At 48.7% G+C, this 14,991-nt stretch overlaps 1 protein-coding gene across 1 annotated transcript; it reads right to left on the bottom strand.

The window, feature by feature from the left end:
• Positions 1–7,585: 7,585 nt before the first annotated feature.
• Positions 7,586–14,259, bottom strand: LOC108928837 (probable G-protein coupled receptor 139). Its single transcript, XM_018743001.2, has 2 exons — positions 14,033–14,259; positions 7,586–9,129 (listed from the first exon to the last, which is right to left on the bottom strand). Exons 1-2 carry the CDS (start codon positions 14,175–14,177, stop codon positions 8,165–8,167), a joined length of 1,110 nt encoding a protein of 369 aa, XP_018598517.1. The 5' UTR covers positions 14,178–14,259; the 3' UTR covers positions 7,586–8,164.
• Between the last annotated feature and the right edge of the window lie 732 nt (positions 14,260–14,991).

The following is a 14,991-nucleotide window of genomic DNA, read 5'->3' as shown; positions in this document are numbered from 1 at the left end:
CACCTCTGTAATCCTGGGCTTCCTCTGGCCCGTCAGACGTGGCCCGGTCTTCAGGTGGAGCAATGGGGAATTGGTCTCCTGGGGAGAATGATGCGCACGCTCATGTTTGCTCCTTCCCTGCCGAGCCACTTCAGTGGAAAGCCCAGAGGGGGCACAACCGGTGGTGATCCCTCCAGAGTACTGCGATCTCAGAGGGGTGTTCAGTAAGACCCAGGCAACAGCTCTTCCCTCTCACAGACACGGGGACTGTACCATTGACCTCCTGCTTGGTGCTACACCACCATGTGACCGAATATACCCCCTATCCCTTCCGGAACAGAAAGCAATAAATGATTACATCACCGAAGCGTTGTCTGCAGGTATCATCCGGCATTCTACCTCTGCAGCCTCCGCAGGATTCTTTTTTGTTGGAGAAAAGGATGGGGGGGTCTGCATCCACGTATAGACTATTGAGGCCTTAATGCCATCACAGTCAGTTACCCGCACCCTCTACCCCTTATCATTGCCGCATTGGAATGGGTGCATGGAGGGACAGTGTTCATGAAGCTAGACCTCTGCAGCACATATAACCTGATCTGGATATGTGAGGGGTGATGAGTGAAAGATGGCCTTTAGCACCACTCTGGGGCATTATGAGTATTTGGTTAAACCTTTTGGGTTATCAAATGCACCCCCCAGTATTTCAGGCCTTTGTGAACCATGTTCTCGGGGGCCTGGTCAATGACCCAACCCTTGCCAGGCCAGGTGGGCCCTATTCTTCACCCGTTTCCAGTTTGCCGTGTCGTACCGGCCTGGGTCTAAGAACACCAAGGCTGATGCCATCTCACACCTGCATGACTCCAACCCACTGCCCAAGAGTCCTGAGTTCATCCTGCCTAAGAACTGTGTGGTGGCCCCAAGCCGGTGGCAGTCCTTTCAGGACTTCTGGGCCATGCAGACACTCGAGCTTAGGCCCTCCGAAAAGCCCGAAGACAAAGACTATGTACCAGTAGGGATGAGAACCTCCCTCCTCCAGTGGGCACATGACTTGCCTGGGCATCCAGGTGTGTGCCGGATGCTGTATCTCCTACAAGGACGATTCTGGTAGCCCTCAAAGGATGATGTCCTAGAATACGTGGAAGCCTATACAACGTGTTCCCAGGTTAAAACCCCAACACAGAAACCCACTGGGATCCTTGAGCCCCTTCAGTGCCTTCGTGCCCATAGTCACATGTGGCAGTGGACTTCCTGGAGGATCTACCCCCTTTGGACGGTAAGACCACAATACTCACCCTTTGTGGACTGGTTTTCAAAGGCCTGCCGCCTGGTTCCCTTGCTGAAGTTGCCCACGGCCCTGAAAATGGCCTAGACACTGTTCCAACAGATTTTATGCTTGTTCGGACTGCCTGAGGATATGTTTTCTGACCGGGACCCCCAGTTTATCTCCTGCCTATGGAAGGCATTCCGGAACAAGCTGGAGGTTTCGGTCAGTCTTACATCCGGATATCACCCCGAAGCCAACGGCCAGGTGGAGCGGCCTCAACAAGACATTAGCCAAGTACCTGCCCAGTTAATGCTCCCAGAAGCAGCACCAGTGGGGCCGGTTTCTGCTCTGGGCAGAATATGCGCACAATGCCCTGACTCATACATCCACAGGCATGTCCCCCTTCCACTGTGTGTTGGGTTACCACCCTACCCTCTTCCCATGGCACCCTGGGTCCAGCTATATACTGGCCATGGACGATTAGCACAGAGTGGCGAAACCTGGTGAACTGTTCGGGAACATCTGCAGCAGTTCATCCAATGATACAAGCAACAAGTGGCTCAACACCAATGCCATCTCTCCTTTGTGCCTGGCCAGAGGGTCTGGCTCTACAACAGGGACCTCAAGCTGCACCTCCCATCCAGAAAACTCAGTCCCCACTACATTGGGCCTTTCAAGGTACTCCGCTGAGTGACCCCTGTCACATACAAACTACTGTTACCGCCCATATTGTGCACTCATCCTACGTTTCATGTCTCCTTGCTCAAGCCCTGTGGGACATCGGTTCTTCAGACCCCCGACAGCTCCACTCCACCTCCTCCGGTACAGATGGACAGGAGACCCGCCTATACTGTATGAACGCTGCTGGATTCATGACGGCGGCATGGAGGTCTCCAGTATCTGGCCGACTGGAAGGGGTATAGGCAGGGGGAGCAGTGTTGGGTGCCTGTGTAACACACGTGCAACACGTGGTGTAATGTTTTGTTCTAAGTCCAGTAGGTTCGTCCGTGGAGGTGTAAATAAAGGACCGCTCGATTTGGCAATTATTAAAATTAACTATTAAATTTTACCAAAAACTATATTTTTCTCATTTCTCATGTACATTATTTTCAGTAAAACATTACCTTAAATAACATAAAACTGAACTCTGATAACTTAAGCAACAAGGGAAAAAAATAATAATAATTTGCTTACACACAATACACACCATACAAATTGTAGCAACTAAGGGTGCACCCCAATATTATAACTATTAGGCAAACCCAAGCTAACACTTGTTTAACAATTACAATTTAACACACTAGTAAAACAATCACAATCAGTATTTACAGTTCAAATATTAATTTCTCAGTGCTTCCAATTTCAACACAGCAGTTCAGTCACCGAAGTTTAAATTAGTTCCAACAGGGGAATCGTGTCCATCAAGTATTGATAGTGTTCGTCATAACATAAAACTTGCCAAACTCCTCACTTGAAGATTGGAAATTAAGTCCTTTTCAGTCTTCCAAATCCAAGGCTCAGTTCTTTGGGTGGCTCGCCATCTACGCCTTCGCGTAGAAATTCATTGTTTTACACTGTATGCACCTACAAACAAAAAGCCTTTCTCTTTGGCATTAATAAAGCGACATTCATTCATCGTAATTAACTTAATTTACAGCGCTAACATTATAAATCACCTTACATAAAGATGTGTTCTTTTAGGTGTTTCAATCCAGATATCCTTTGTTAAATCAAACAACTGTACAGACAGTGATTTTGCTGCATCCACCTCAGTGAACGCACAGCAACCCAGAGATATGGTGTGTATGTGTGTAATATTTTCAGCCACCTCTGAGGTACAGCATAAAAAAACTGGCACAGGCTTGTGTGAATACAGCTGTTTGGCCAGACATTGTAGATGATCAATGAAGGCATAACTGAGCATGCAGAGAAACGCGCTCCTTTATGGGGAATTTTAACGCATCAGAATCAGCAATCAGCACTTTCTGGCGGTTCACACACTGACCATTATTGCCATAACTCTGCATTTCTTTGTTAGCACTGGCTTTCTGTGTGAGTTTTGCACTTTTTAGACACCTCCCACACACCTACCTCATGCTGGACATGTTTTCTATGCCGCAGTCAATCTCCTTTTACATCGTTTCACGGTGCTGGTTGCTCTGCTGCTGTCCTATTTCCACTGCAGCGACTCATGATTTAAAAACTCATTTGGCTTAGATGCGAGTATTAAATGGTGTGAAAATGTTCTTCAAATCCATGGGGAGGCAAATGGAAATGCAAGCAAATGTTCCTATATCAACCCCCAGTCCCTTTCGCATACGCCTTGGGAAGTTTGAACCTCGGAGGGGGGTCCCTGACGGCTCAAGCTGCCAAGTGGCTCACTTGCCAGGTCAGTCGCTCGGGGCGGGATATGTTTGTATGTGTGAGAAGGCCTTGATGCACTGTAGCCTTCATCCACAACCCCCCTTCACCCCCAACCACCCCTGCACCCTTTCCGCACCCCGAGAGACAACCACAGCTTCTGTTCCTGGATTTCCAAAGCCAATCTGCAATAAAGTTACTGAACTGAAGCTTCAGTCAGACTCTTTTGTCAGGGCAGAACTCCTGCTGTAAATCAGCTTAAGTCTGAACATATCCATTATTTATTTTTCATTATGCTCAAATATTGCATGTATTTTTATTCAGCGGTTCAATTCTAAAATCCGATTTCCTGTATTTATGCCTATAGGAAATCCTATAGCTGTGGTGTAATTTAGTAATAATATTTTTTGAGGTGTAACAGAGGAATAACAGCAGCGGAAGCACGGTACCATTCTCAGCTCACAGGTAGCAGCCAGTGTGGTAATGAAGGACACAACCAAATAACCTGAAGGATTTCGCACGAAATACTACTGTTGATTCCATCGTATTACCTTTGTGCAAGGTACTTCACCTCAGTTGCTCCTGTGAAATATCTAGTTCTGTGTAGTGAAACTGCATTCATAACTACATTGCTGTGAATGAAAGCATCGCATATAGAGCGTAAAATTAATTATCGGTAATACTAATTCCGAAGGAAATTTAAAATGGCAGGAAAAGCGTTTAGTGTCGATGAAACCAAAGTGTTCCTCTGGTTTGTTACGAGGCAACACAGGGCAAAATGTGTTTCCTATGAACCATTTATTTCATCAGCAAAGGTCATGTTACTTATGAGGGAACGGCAGGAATGTATCCGTCGGTTAAGCGGCTGCTGATTCCTTTATTCATTTTCATAACGGAAGTAGGAAGCAGACTAGGTCAGTGTGGTTACGCAAGAACTCGGGCGGCAGAGGCAGCAGATGGGCTAGTCTGGCGTGCTGAGGCTTGGTCTACGCCCAGCGTGGTCCGGGAGCTGCCCACACCGCCGCGTCTCTGCCGCCTGGACGTGACCGACTTGCAAAAGCGAGAGCAGTCGCCCTTCCAGGGGTTCCAGCTGTCGCCTTCATGAGTGGCGCGACTTTTATTATAGCATTTTGTGTCTGACGGTATTTCACATTGAAAGTGAGGAAATCAATCCAAACCACTTCTGTAAAGGTAAATACACTTTATTAAGTTCAGCCTTTTCTCAGGTTCAGATACATAATAACAACAGCATATTGTAAAATATATTTGGACTTATTGCACTTTCATCCTTTTCTTAGTCACTAAACATCACTTTTAAAGTATGAACTCCTTTAAACTACTGGTTTAAATGCAACCGTCTATTAATCTGTATTGATTTTGGTACCGAACGCATCCGGGCAACGGACTCAAAGGACAGAAAGCAACTTTTCAGGGCATCCAGCGATGCCGTGTTTACCACACCCCCAGTCTCTGTCTTACACGCAAACACACAAAAAAACACACAGAAATCCAACAGGGGAAAGTCAGTCCCACCAGTGGCAGCGTTAAAGTTGTCGAGTGCAGATTTGTCGTACGGTGACACACCGCTGTGGACGCGGTACGCGCTTTGACCCCTCTGACTGACGTGGATCAGGATCACATCCTTTCCTCCTGACTGCATACATCACGTGCCAAGAAGGAGGAGGCTGTCGCTGCGTGGCTCACTTATCTCAGGAATACATACCTGAACCCAGCACGTACATATGTCATATACGTTTTAAAAAAACATTCAGGTTCATAAGCTAATAGTTATTTTGTCACAATAAAGCAAAATATTTCTTGATCAACATTGTCATAGACTGATATGAAAAGATATTTCAATACAAACAGGATTTAAGCAATAAATATCGTCATAAGGAAATTACATATATATATATATAGTCATTTTAAAGAAATCATTCATTCGTTCATTAATTAATTCATTCATTCATTTGCAACGATCGCTTGTCCAGTGTAGGGTTATGGTGTCAAATCAACCACTAACTGAATGATTCTTAGATACTATTGCTCAAATCTTGTATCAACGCAAAAAGAGAGCATAAAATGTAAACACACACACATTCATGTGTGCTGATGTCTAGCCCTAAATAATCTACATTACAAATGTTATCTCATTGGTAAGAGAAATGTGTCCTCAACACTTGCAACATCCAGCAGCTGTGACGGGGAAGCACTTGGGAAGCTTTTAAGGAGATATGGTGCGAATATGTAAGGACCTTCTGGCTTGGGGCGAGGGCAACGATGATGACGTTAAGACCGGAGCCAGCCTACTGCCATGTAGTAATAAGACCTGCACAGCCGATGGATCGTGATGGCCAGCTGAGCAGAAGATGCTCAGGGACGAGTCAAGGCCTGGGTCCATGTCTAATTAACATTCTGTCAGATATCAGATTCTGCCTGCTTTGTGGCAGGCTGCAGGATTCGTTAAAGTTGCTTCGGAGTCCCAGGCGACAGCAGACCCAGGAAAGGGCCCCACAGCTACAGAACATCACTCCATGTGCAGGGTCACCATTGCATTCGCCCATCGTGTGGAGTGTTGTGGACTCAGGTCATCGGCTCATCACCTGGAGGTCGGAGCCAGGAAGGTGACAGGGGACCCGTCCCTCGCCACGAGAAGATCTGTCGCACGACTCATCTGCTGCAGTAGTCACGCCCTAATGCTCCATCGATTCCCGCAGCCTTCCGACAGGAGCGAGTGATCGTGGGATTAGCTGCTTCTGACCTGTTACTGCATCTGTGCTGAGAGGCTTACAATTAAATTTGAGCCAAAAGTGCGAGGGGTGGATTTGCAATAAAGCAATGGATTGCAGTGTAATTGGAAAGACAATTGCAAAAGAAGATGATTAGGAGGGGAGGTTTTTGCCTTTGTTAAATCAAAGTGGCAGAAGCCCTGCATGACCCCCCGCCCCCGAGGACTACTCCTCCTCTCAGCCGTGGGGTCCCAAGTGTTGCCATGGCAAGGGCTGCTCCTCCTGTGCATAAGAGGGGAGGGCCTTTGATAATGTGCTGCTTATGCAGTGACAAAATTCATAATTCAAATGACCGCCTCTTCAGTGTCAGACCACCCATGGGGGCTCTGCAAGGTGAACAGCAAATGGTGCACATGAAGATTACCTCTGAATTTGGGATGATGCCTCATCGCTGATTCCTCACGCTGATTCGAATGGAATTAAATGTCCTTGCAAGGCCACACCCCTTCTATGTTACCCTTGATCCTTCCTTCATATTCACATCTCAGGTGGACTGTTGACAGTTCCACCCGCCTTAGGATTTGGTCCCTGTCAGATGGTGCCCTGCTGGGGCTGCTATTGCCGTGGGCTCTGTGGGTCAGTGCTGCAGCACGGTCTCGTGAGGCAGGGTTTGCAAACACACACAGGCACATAACTGTACATGAATCAGAACAAAGCTCGGTGGCGTTAGGTTTGACGCTTCTGAATCATGTTCTCTTTCTGAAATCACCACGGCTAAAAGATTTCAGTGGCTATCTGTTGCATAAAGCGGTAATAGATTTTCAGCTAAATCTGTGAAGGCCATGAATATTTGATGGGATATTATTAATGTATGTTAGTGGATTCTTTCTGACATTTTCTACCTTTACTGTAGAATGTGTAGCTATGGTTACAAGCCTATTGAAGGGACCACGGGGGTGTCCTTTGAAAGACATAAATGATTTTTTTTTTTTTGCTTTTACTGTACACCTAACAGTCAACCTACAATATAGTGTACAACAATCACAATAACCTGCTACTGTACACTAGCAGTATTAGTTATTATTTCTTCACCACCCAGCTCTGGGAGTAGTGAACACCACCTTGTGAAAACTGTTCCGACACAATGTTAATGTAAACTGTTCTTCAGCCAGTCATCGCGTCATTGCCTACAGTTTCGACTGCATGTTGCACATGCAAATGTCAGTAGTAAATGGAAATCGAGCTCTTGAGCTGGGAATCGAGGGCCACTGTATATGAAGTGAAACCGCATATCCTCAGACTTAAGCAAATTAATGAGGCAAAGACAACAGCAAGCAATATCTCCTTCCAGCAAGCAATATCTCCTTGTCATGCAAATGGGATGTGCTTGCTCCGTACTGGGAAAACCACTCCAGCCGGATCTTATATCGTCTTTTTACCTATAAATGTGTCTGTGATGTATGAGGTTAAACATCCAGAAGTTGTACTGAACATTCAGTAATAAAATGACACGCCCAACTCTTTGGATATTAATTTTTTGCTTCTCTGATAAAGGAAAGTCCTTCTTGGCGTAGCTGTCTGCTGTCCGTGGCTTATGATGGATTTTAATTCTCTGGGCCCTGAAATGGAATGGGCTTTGTAGATATTTGTGTCAGTGTCAAGAGACACTGACAGCGTTCCCTGGCTTTTTGTAGTTTGAGCAGGAGGGGTAGATGCTGCACTCCACTTAGGTGACTCCGACAGACCGATTATGGGCTTGAACCCAGTTTCCTCCCAAGTGGAAGAAGAAAGGAACGGACTGACTGTTCTTTCTCAATTTTGGGCGCACAATTTAAGAGGAGATACAGACGGGTTTACCATTCTTGTCGTACTGGTAGACTAACATCTTGATGCGGTGGGAGTTGGCGGGCGAAATCCAGGGACTGCTGGTGATTGAGAAGTTATGGCTGGCGTAGAAGGGTGCCGGCTGCTTCCTGCAGCGGAGGAAAGCCCCAAGCACAGCGACCGCTGTCACCCGGAAGCGCTTGCTGATGAAACAGTACAGGAAGAAGTTAATACCTGTGTTGAGCAGTGCCAGCATGTTGGCCACATCAGTGACCAGGTGGAGCAAGCGGGCAGGCCCTGGTGCAGTAGGTGGTGCACTATACAGGTGGTAAAGGATCATGACCACACGGGGTGCCCACAGCACAGCAAAGACAGAGGTGATTGCCAGCAGGATGGCGGTTGTCTTTCCCGTGGAATAGCCGCGCAGCCGCAGGGTCCGATAGCGGCGGTGGAGCTTGCGCACGATGATGGCATTGAGCACGAAGAAGATGGAGCAGGGTACCAGGTAGACAGTGATGCAGTGTGCCCACACCAGCACGTGCTGGCCCAGGTTGCAGCCCCTATCACTGCCCCCGTTCGGCAGCCCCTGCAGCAAGTCCGGCCACCAATAGTAAGGGGCACTGCTGAGCAGGCAGCCAACATAGACAAACAGGATGATCCGCCGCGTGCGGGCTGGGTAGGACATAGAGTGGTAGCGCAGTGGATGGCAGACAGCAATGTAGCGGTCCACTGTCAGCGGTACTGTGATCCAGATGGAGGTGTGGATGGCGGAGAACTCCATCACCTGTACCACCTTGTTGAGGGAAGGGGGCAGCTGGGCACCCAGGATGAAGTCCTCCAGCAAGAAGTCCACAAAGACGATGAGGAAGAGGACCAGGATGTCAGCCACTGCCAGGGCCAGAAGGTAGTTGTAGGAAGACTTCTGCCGACGGACCACCAGCTGGGACAGGATGATCACGGTAAGGATATTTGCTTTGAAGTGGGAGTGTGTGTGGGGGGGCGGGGTTATTGGGTAACACACAAGGCAGCAAGGAAAAGGAAACAAAAGGGCATGGAAGGTTAAGGGGGTGATTTGGCATGGTGGGGTGGGTTGATGGATGTGGAGGTGGGATGTGTTATGAGGAGAAAGGGGAAGGATTAAGTTAGTAGGTAAATCACTCTTAGGAACATCAGGGAATAGACACAGCACCCGGTAACGAACATCCTTCCAAGAGCCAGGAAAAACCAGGGACATATCAATACAAGAGACAGGAAGTCATGAATTTTCCCTTTGAGCCTCTTCCAGATCCTTTACTCTATATCACCCTATACCTCTAAATACCTCTTTGGACCTTTTTACATTTTGCCCCCCTTCCATCTCCTGTCTTCTGTGTATCTTCACTTTTCCACAGTTCGCTGTTCTGCCATTCCAGTCGCTGTCCCTCTCTTCTTTGGGCTGCGGGTTAACAACGACGGCTTCCCCTGTGAGCTCGAGCTGTCTGCTGCCCTGCGGCGGGACTGGACTCGACGTTGGTGACTGCAGCAATTAAGGAACGAACAGAATCTATGTGAGAGTGTGGCCTTTGCTACGCGCGCTCTGCAGCCGGACCTTGAACGAGCCAGCCAAGGACGCTGTCTGTCACTCTCCGGGATGCGCTTGCAGAACCGGGGCCACGCGGGGCCACGGGGACAGCCAATTACTGCACTCGCAACAAAGTCTGAGGACATAAGGCCACCTGGGATTTTTTTCAGCCATTGCTGTCATGGCAAATTCAGCCCAAGTTCTTTCACAGATCTACCATATCAGGGAGAATTAAAAAGGATTTTCTTCCCTTTCCATTTGTATTCAGTCCAGTACACAAGTTTAGAGAATTTACCAAATTAATTTTTTAAACTATGAATAATAATTTCTGGTTATGTGCTTTTTGCCAGCATGAGCGTCTGAACAAGCGGCCAGCCAGCCAACCAACCAACCAACCGACCAATGCCAAGAACCGCTTGTCCCGAGCAGGGTCGCAGGGAGCCGGAGCTTATCCCGGAAACATCGGGCGCAAGGCCGAAGGGATGGAAGGCACACCCTGGACGGAACGCCAGTCCATCGCAGGAGTGTCTGAACAACTGTTTATTAATGTTTAAATGTTCCGATTTTCGGTTCTCCGGCAACGTAGCAGAAAACACGTGTTATTTATACGATGCTGTTCACTGGGCGAAACCCCTTCCTTTGCAAAAAATACTGTTAGGTTTGATTGAACATGAAAATAATTAAAATTACCTGTTCTCAGAACGTGGTGAATGGCCCAGAAATTGCATTTACTTCTTAATGTACTGATAAGTACATGACAAAAGCATTACGCCAAGTGTCACTTAAGCTGTAATTATGGAAATGAACTGATTCAGCAGATCACTTCACAGCACTTGGCTGTCAGCTGATTATAAATTGTGTGCGCAGCCCCTTGACGGAGACTCACACTCACTTTGTCTCAAAGAAAAAAGCACACACAGACACCCAGTGCAAAGGGAGACCGACCTTCTTTCTTGCATACATTGTGAGAGTGCGTATAATCAAACACACACACACACACACACACACACACACACACACACACACACACACACACACACACACACACACACACACACATTTTCAGAACCGCTTGTCCCTTACGGGGTCACGGGGAACCGGAGCCTACCCGGCAACACAGGGCGTAAGGCCAGAGGGGGAAGGGGACACACCCAGGACAGGACGCCAGTCCGCCGCAAGGCACCCCAAGCGGGACTTGAACCCCAGACCCACCGGAGAGCAGGACTGCGGTCCAACCCACTGCGCCACTGCACCCCCTGATAATCAAACACCAGTTCGGTCAATCGCATCCTCACACTCTCAAAACATTTAACAGATGGTTTAAGCACTCGAGAACTGGGAGAACGGGAACAATGTCTTAGATTAGCATCTTTCCACTGATGTCGAATCTGTGGATTCCGCCTTGCGCGAGGATGTCGTGGTCCCTAGGGCTTGTGCTTGCTGTGGCAGATGACAGCACATCCAAGGATGGGCTCACGGAGCTCAGTAACTTGGCTCAGCAGAAACAACGTTCACCTAGCAAAGAACACCTCAAGACCCGAAATGCCTGAGCTGTTGTTTATGCATATTAGTGCTTGATAACATTCTGAAACATTTTAACTTTCACGATTCATTTGAGGGCATCACACTGTGGGATTTATGGAACCTCGTTTCTCACAGTAAAGTTCAACGGCCCAGAGAAGAAATGCTGTCACAGCCATAAGCAAGGAGAAGACGACTTCCAGGTGTGTCAATCAAGGAGAATGTAGAGCTTCAACCTTCATCTTATGATTACAACAGAAACAGGTGTTTAACATCATTCATTCTGCAGACGTTACGTTGCTACCGCTTCGCTCCGACGTGCAGAAAGCAGTGCGTCAATTGGCCTTCCTTTGATTTGTCCAAACCTGCTCAGGGAAATAAATCGACTTTACTGTTGTCGTCTAAGAGGCAAAACCTGAAGGTGAAACACACTGGAAGGCAGTAGAGAATTCACAGCTGTACTAGGTGCAGGGCGGAAATGTCACACTTTCATTTCTACGCTCATGATTCGCTGCCTCGGTGACTGTTGGTTCTTATGAATGAGTCAAAAACAAAGCGCACTCTACCCAGCTCCCTGGACACTGGTCTCATCAGTCATGACATGAAGAATGAATTTAATATTGACATGTCACATGAAAGATTTAAATGTAGGCCTTTCGGTTATTAAACTTACTTTTATACCACCAACTGGGTGGCTTATGAGGAAACCCCTTTGTCCTCAAATGTCCCACCCAGGTCACATGGCTCTGAGGCCAGCTGGCCACCATGCCTCTTCAACACCCAGCACTTCCAACCCTCAGATGACAGCATATGTGTCCAGCGTTGGGCGAGTGAGATCGATGACCGCAGTTGAAAAGTCAATAGCAGCATCTCTCCATTAAGTGGCAGGCAGCACTTTGGCACCACGGTGCCTCTGAAATGTTACTGACAGACACACCGTGACGGCCACTCCGAGGAACGAGGGAGGTGAGCAACACCCCCATCCCCTGAACCTCCACAATCCACGGCTGCTTAATATTCGACACACAACACCGCTTGTCAGAGATACTGATCTGATGAAGTCACATCCACCATCAATTAGCCCCCCGGCTTAACTAAGGCTTGTGCAACAGAGCAGCATTCAAAAATGTTATTCCTTCAAATTCAGAATGCCGAAGGTATCACCATGAATGTTTTTTTTTTTTTAAGCACTTTTAAGTATATATGAGCATTTCATAGATCCGATCCACACACACACACACACACACACACTTTCAGAACCGCTTGTCCCTTACGGGGTCACGGGGAACCGGAGCCTACCCGGCAACACAGGGCATAAGGCTAGAGGGGGAGGGGACACACCCAGGACGGGACACCAGTCCATCACAAGGCGCCCCAAGCGGGACTCGAACCCCAGACCCACCGGAGAGCAGGACTGTGGTCCAACCCACTGCGCCACCGCGCCCCGCTAGATCCGATCCATTAGTGTCTCATTAAAAACGTATAAAATAAAAGTGTGTTGATGTACAAGAAACATGTGTCATCCACGGTTCCATACATCAGACAAAAATGAAAGATCTCTCATTTGCCCAAGGAAATATTGTATGCATAAATAAACTGGCAGCATCACAAAGTAATGGGCCCTTGAAAGAACAATGCCGAAGTAAATAATGGGTAAGAGAGACAGCCAGCTGGTAGCCTTGTACCGTGCGCTCTGTCAGCTTCTCATGAAGGACAAATATAATCCCTGCTCACAACTTGATCCAGCTGCTCACCTTTCTGAACGGAACAATACAATTCGCAGCCCCTTGGGTTAACAAGTGTGTGACTGAGATTTACTTCCTACATCCAGTTCAAATGTGCACCTTCAGCCACTGTGCTATGGTCGATTGCTCATCGTTTCTGTCCCGTCTCTCCACGTCCCTATCGCCACTCTGCTGGTGGTCTCCTTTGACCCTGAGCACAATGCCAGTCGCACCTTTGCTTCTGTCACAGGAGCTGAGGGTATGTTTAGCGCTGGGACATTGGTCCGAGCTGTTGAACAGCAGAAGCATTTGCTGTTGGACTGAAGGACCAGTCATGCCACAGTCACCGGTGACCCAGACAGCCTGCGCTGTGGGAGTCCAGCTGCCATGGGTGAGATGTTTTCCACCTCAACCGCTTGCTGTTACATTAAAAAAAAGAGAACTTACACCTCAAGGGAGAAAGCATAATTTACCCTGAAAATCAGGCACGTCTGCAGCCTGGCCACTTTCCAAATACGGGAATGTGCCAAGCATCACTTGGGTTGGTTGGTAAAAATTGTGCTGATCTGTGTTTGTCGGTCGCCTGGCTTCAACAAGTCGTTTAGTCCAGCACTAGGGGTCTGGGATGTCCAGCGGTGCCATGCACCAGAGGTCAGGTCGACAAGCGCTTCCAATCAGTGCTCAGGGTCTGAACGTCCTGCCAGCAATAAGTCTTAGAAAAGATTTAGGGGACAGTTGGTTCGAACGGAGAAGAAAAAAGCTCACGGTCCAACTGTGCAGAACCACTGACGTGCGTATATGCGCGCGAACGCACACTCAAGAGAAACACACCGAACTGTACTCAGCAGGTGGGTTCCCTCAGGGTCCTTTTTTGGGGCAATCGGATCACAAATGTAAATCAAAGCACACAAACTAACAAAAAACCCACGTGCCTGCACACAAACACACATTTGTGCTTGCACATGCCGACACAGAGACACACAGGCATAGAAACACACACACACACACACACACACACACACACACACACACACAGACGCACAGTAGTGTTACAATGGACAGCGCTTACCAGGCAGGCCAAGGCAGAGAAGAACACTGTAGTATATGACCGGCAGGGTCCCCAGGGGACAGGCTCTGAGGCCAGGAGGCGGCTGGCCAAGGTCCCATGCACTGCCATTAGGGGACAGTGTAGCGTAGATGTGGTTGTGCTCCATGGCCAGGGAGTCCCCTTTCTCCTCTTCCTCTTGCTCTTCGTCCTACTCCTCGTGCGGAGGGGCTCAGCGGTGTGTGACCGGGGAATGGCTGTTCGCAGGAGCGTGGGCAGAGGGGCGGCGGGAGAGGGTGCGCTGCCCTTGGTTGTCGGTCGGCATGGGCTTTCGGATGAGAGGGTGAGAGGGAGCGAGACAGAGAGGCTGTGATGGAGAGAGAGAGAGGGAGAGAGGGAGAGAGGAGAGAGGGAGAAAGAGAGCGAGAGAACAAGGCCAATAGTGCGCGTGTGTGAGCTGGAGAGAGAGGTGAGTCTGGAGGAAAGAGCGGTAAGGACAGAGGAACCTTTGCATGCGTGTGGCTAACCGAGAACGAGAATGGGGAATAGACACAAGGAGAGGGCTGCAAAGGATGTATCGCTGGGGGGGAGGGGCCTGGGGGGGCTGTTTCGAGGGGGGGTGTTATGTGGGGCCGTGTAAGCGGGAGACAGTGGCATCAGCACCAGTGGGTTGCGTGTCCGTGATAATAGCCATGAGTGAAGGGGAAGGAGGAAGAGAGGCAAGGGAAGCAGAGGGATGCGGCAGGTTGAAAGCGTGCAGGAGTCAAAGAGCAGAGGTAGGGAAGGCGGGTTAGGCAGCACCTGCCACGAAGGGTGTGTGAGGCAACGCACTGGCCAGACAGACCGAGCGGCAGTGCGATGTGTGTGGGGAGAGCTTTGCCGCGCCCCACGGCAGGGGGTCTTCGCCTGCGGCTAAATGTGTGAGAACATTCCTTAATGCAAAGCGTTCTGAGCCCGTGGTGCCGGCAGCTGCGGCACACAGC

The sequence above is a fragment of the Scleropages formosus genome, chromosome 3 (genome assembly GCF_900964775.1).
Source record: "Scleropages formosus chromosome 3, fSclFor1.1, whole genome shotgun sequence".
NCBI lineage: Eukaryota > Metazoa > Chordata > Actinopteri > Osteoglossiformes > Osteoglossidae > Scleropages > Scleropages formosus.
This window is presented reverse-complemented; position numbering and strand designations above follow the sequence as displayed.

Coding starts and splice junctions, on each gene's coding strand:
- LOC108928837 (XM_018743001.2), bottom strand. CDS start 14,177: ATGGAGCACAACCACATCTACGCTACACTGTCCCCTAATGGCAGTGCA. Junction 9,130..14,032: donor TCTCTGCCTTGGCCTGCCTG/GTAAGCGCTGTC, acceptor CCCACTTCAAAG/CAAATATCCTTACCGTGATC.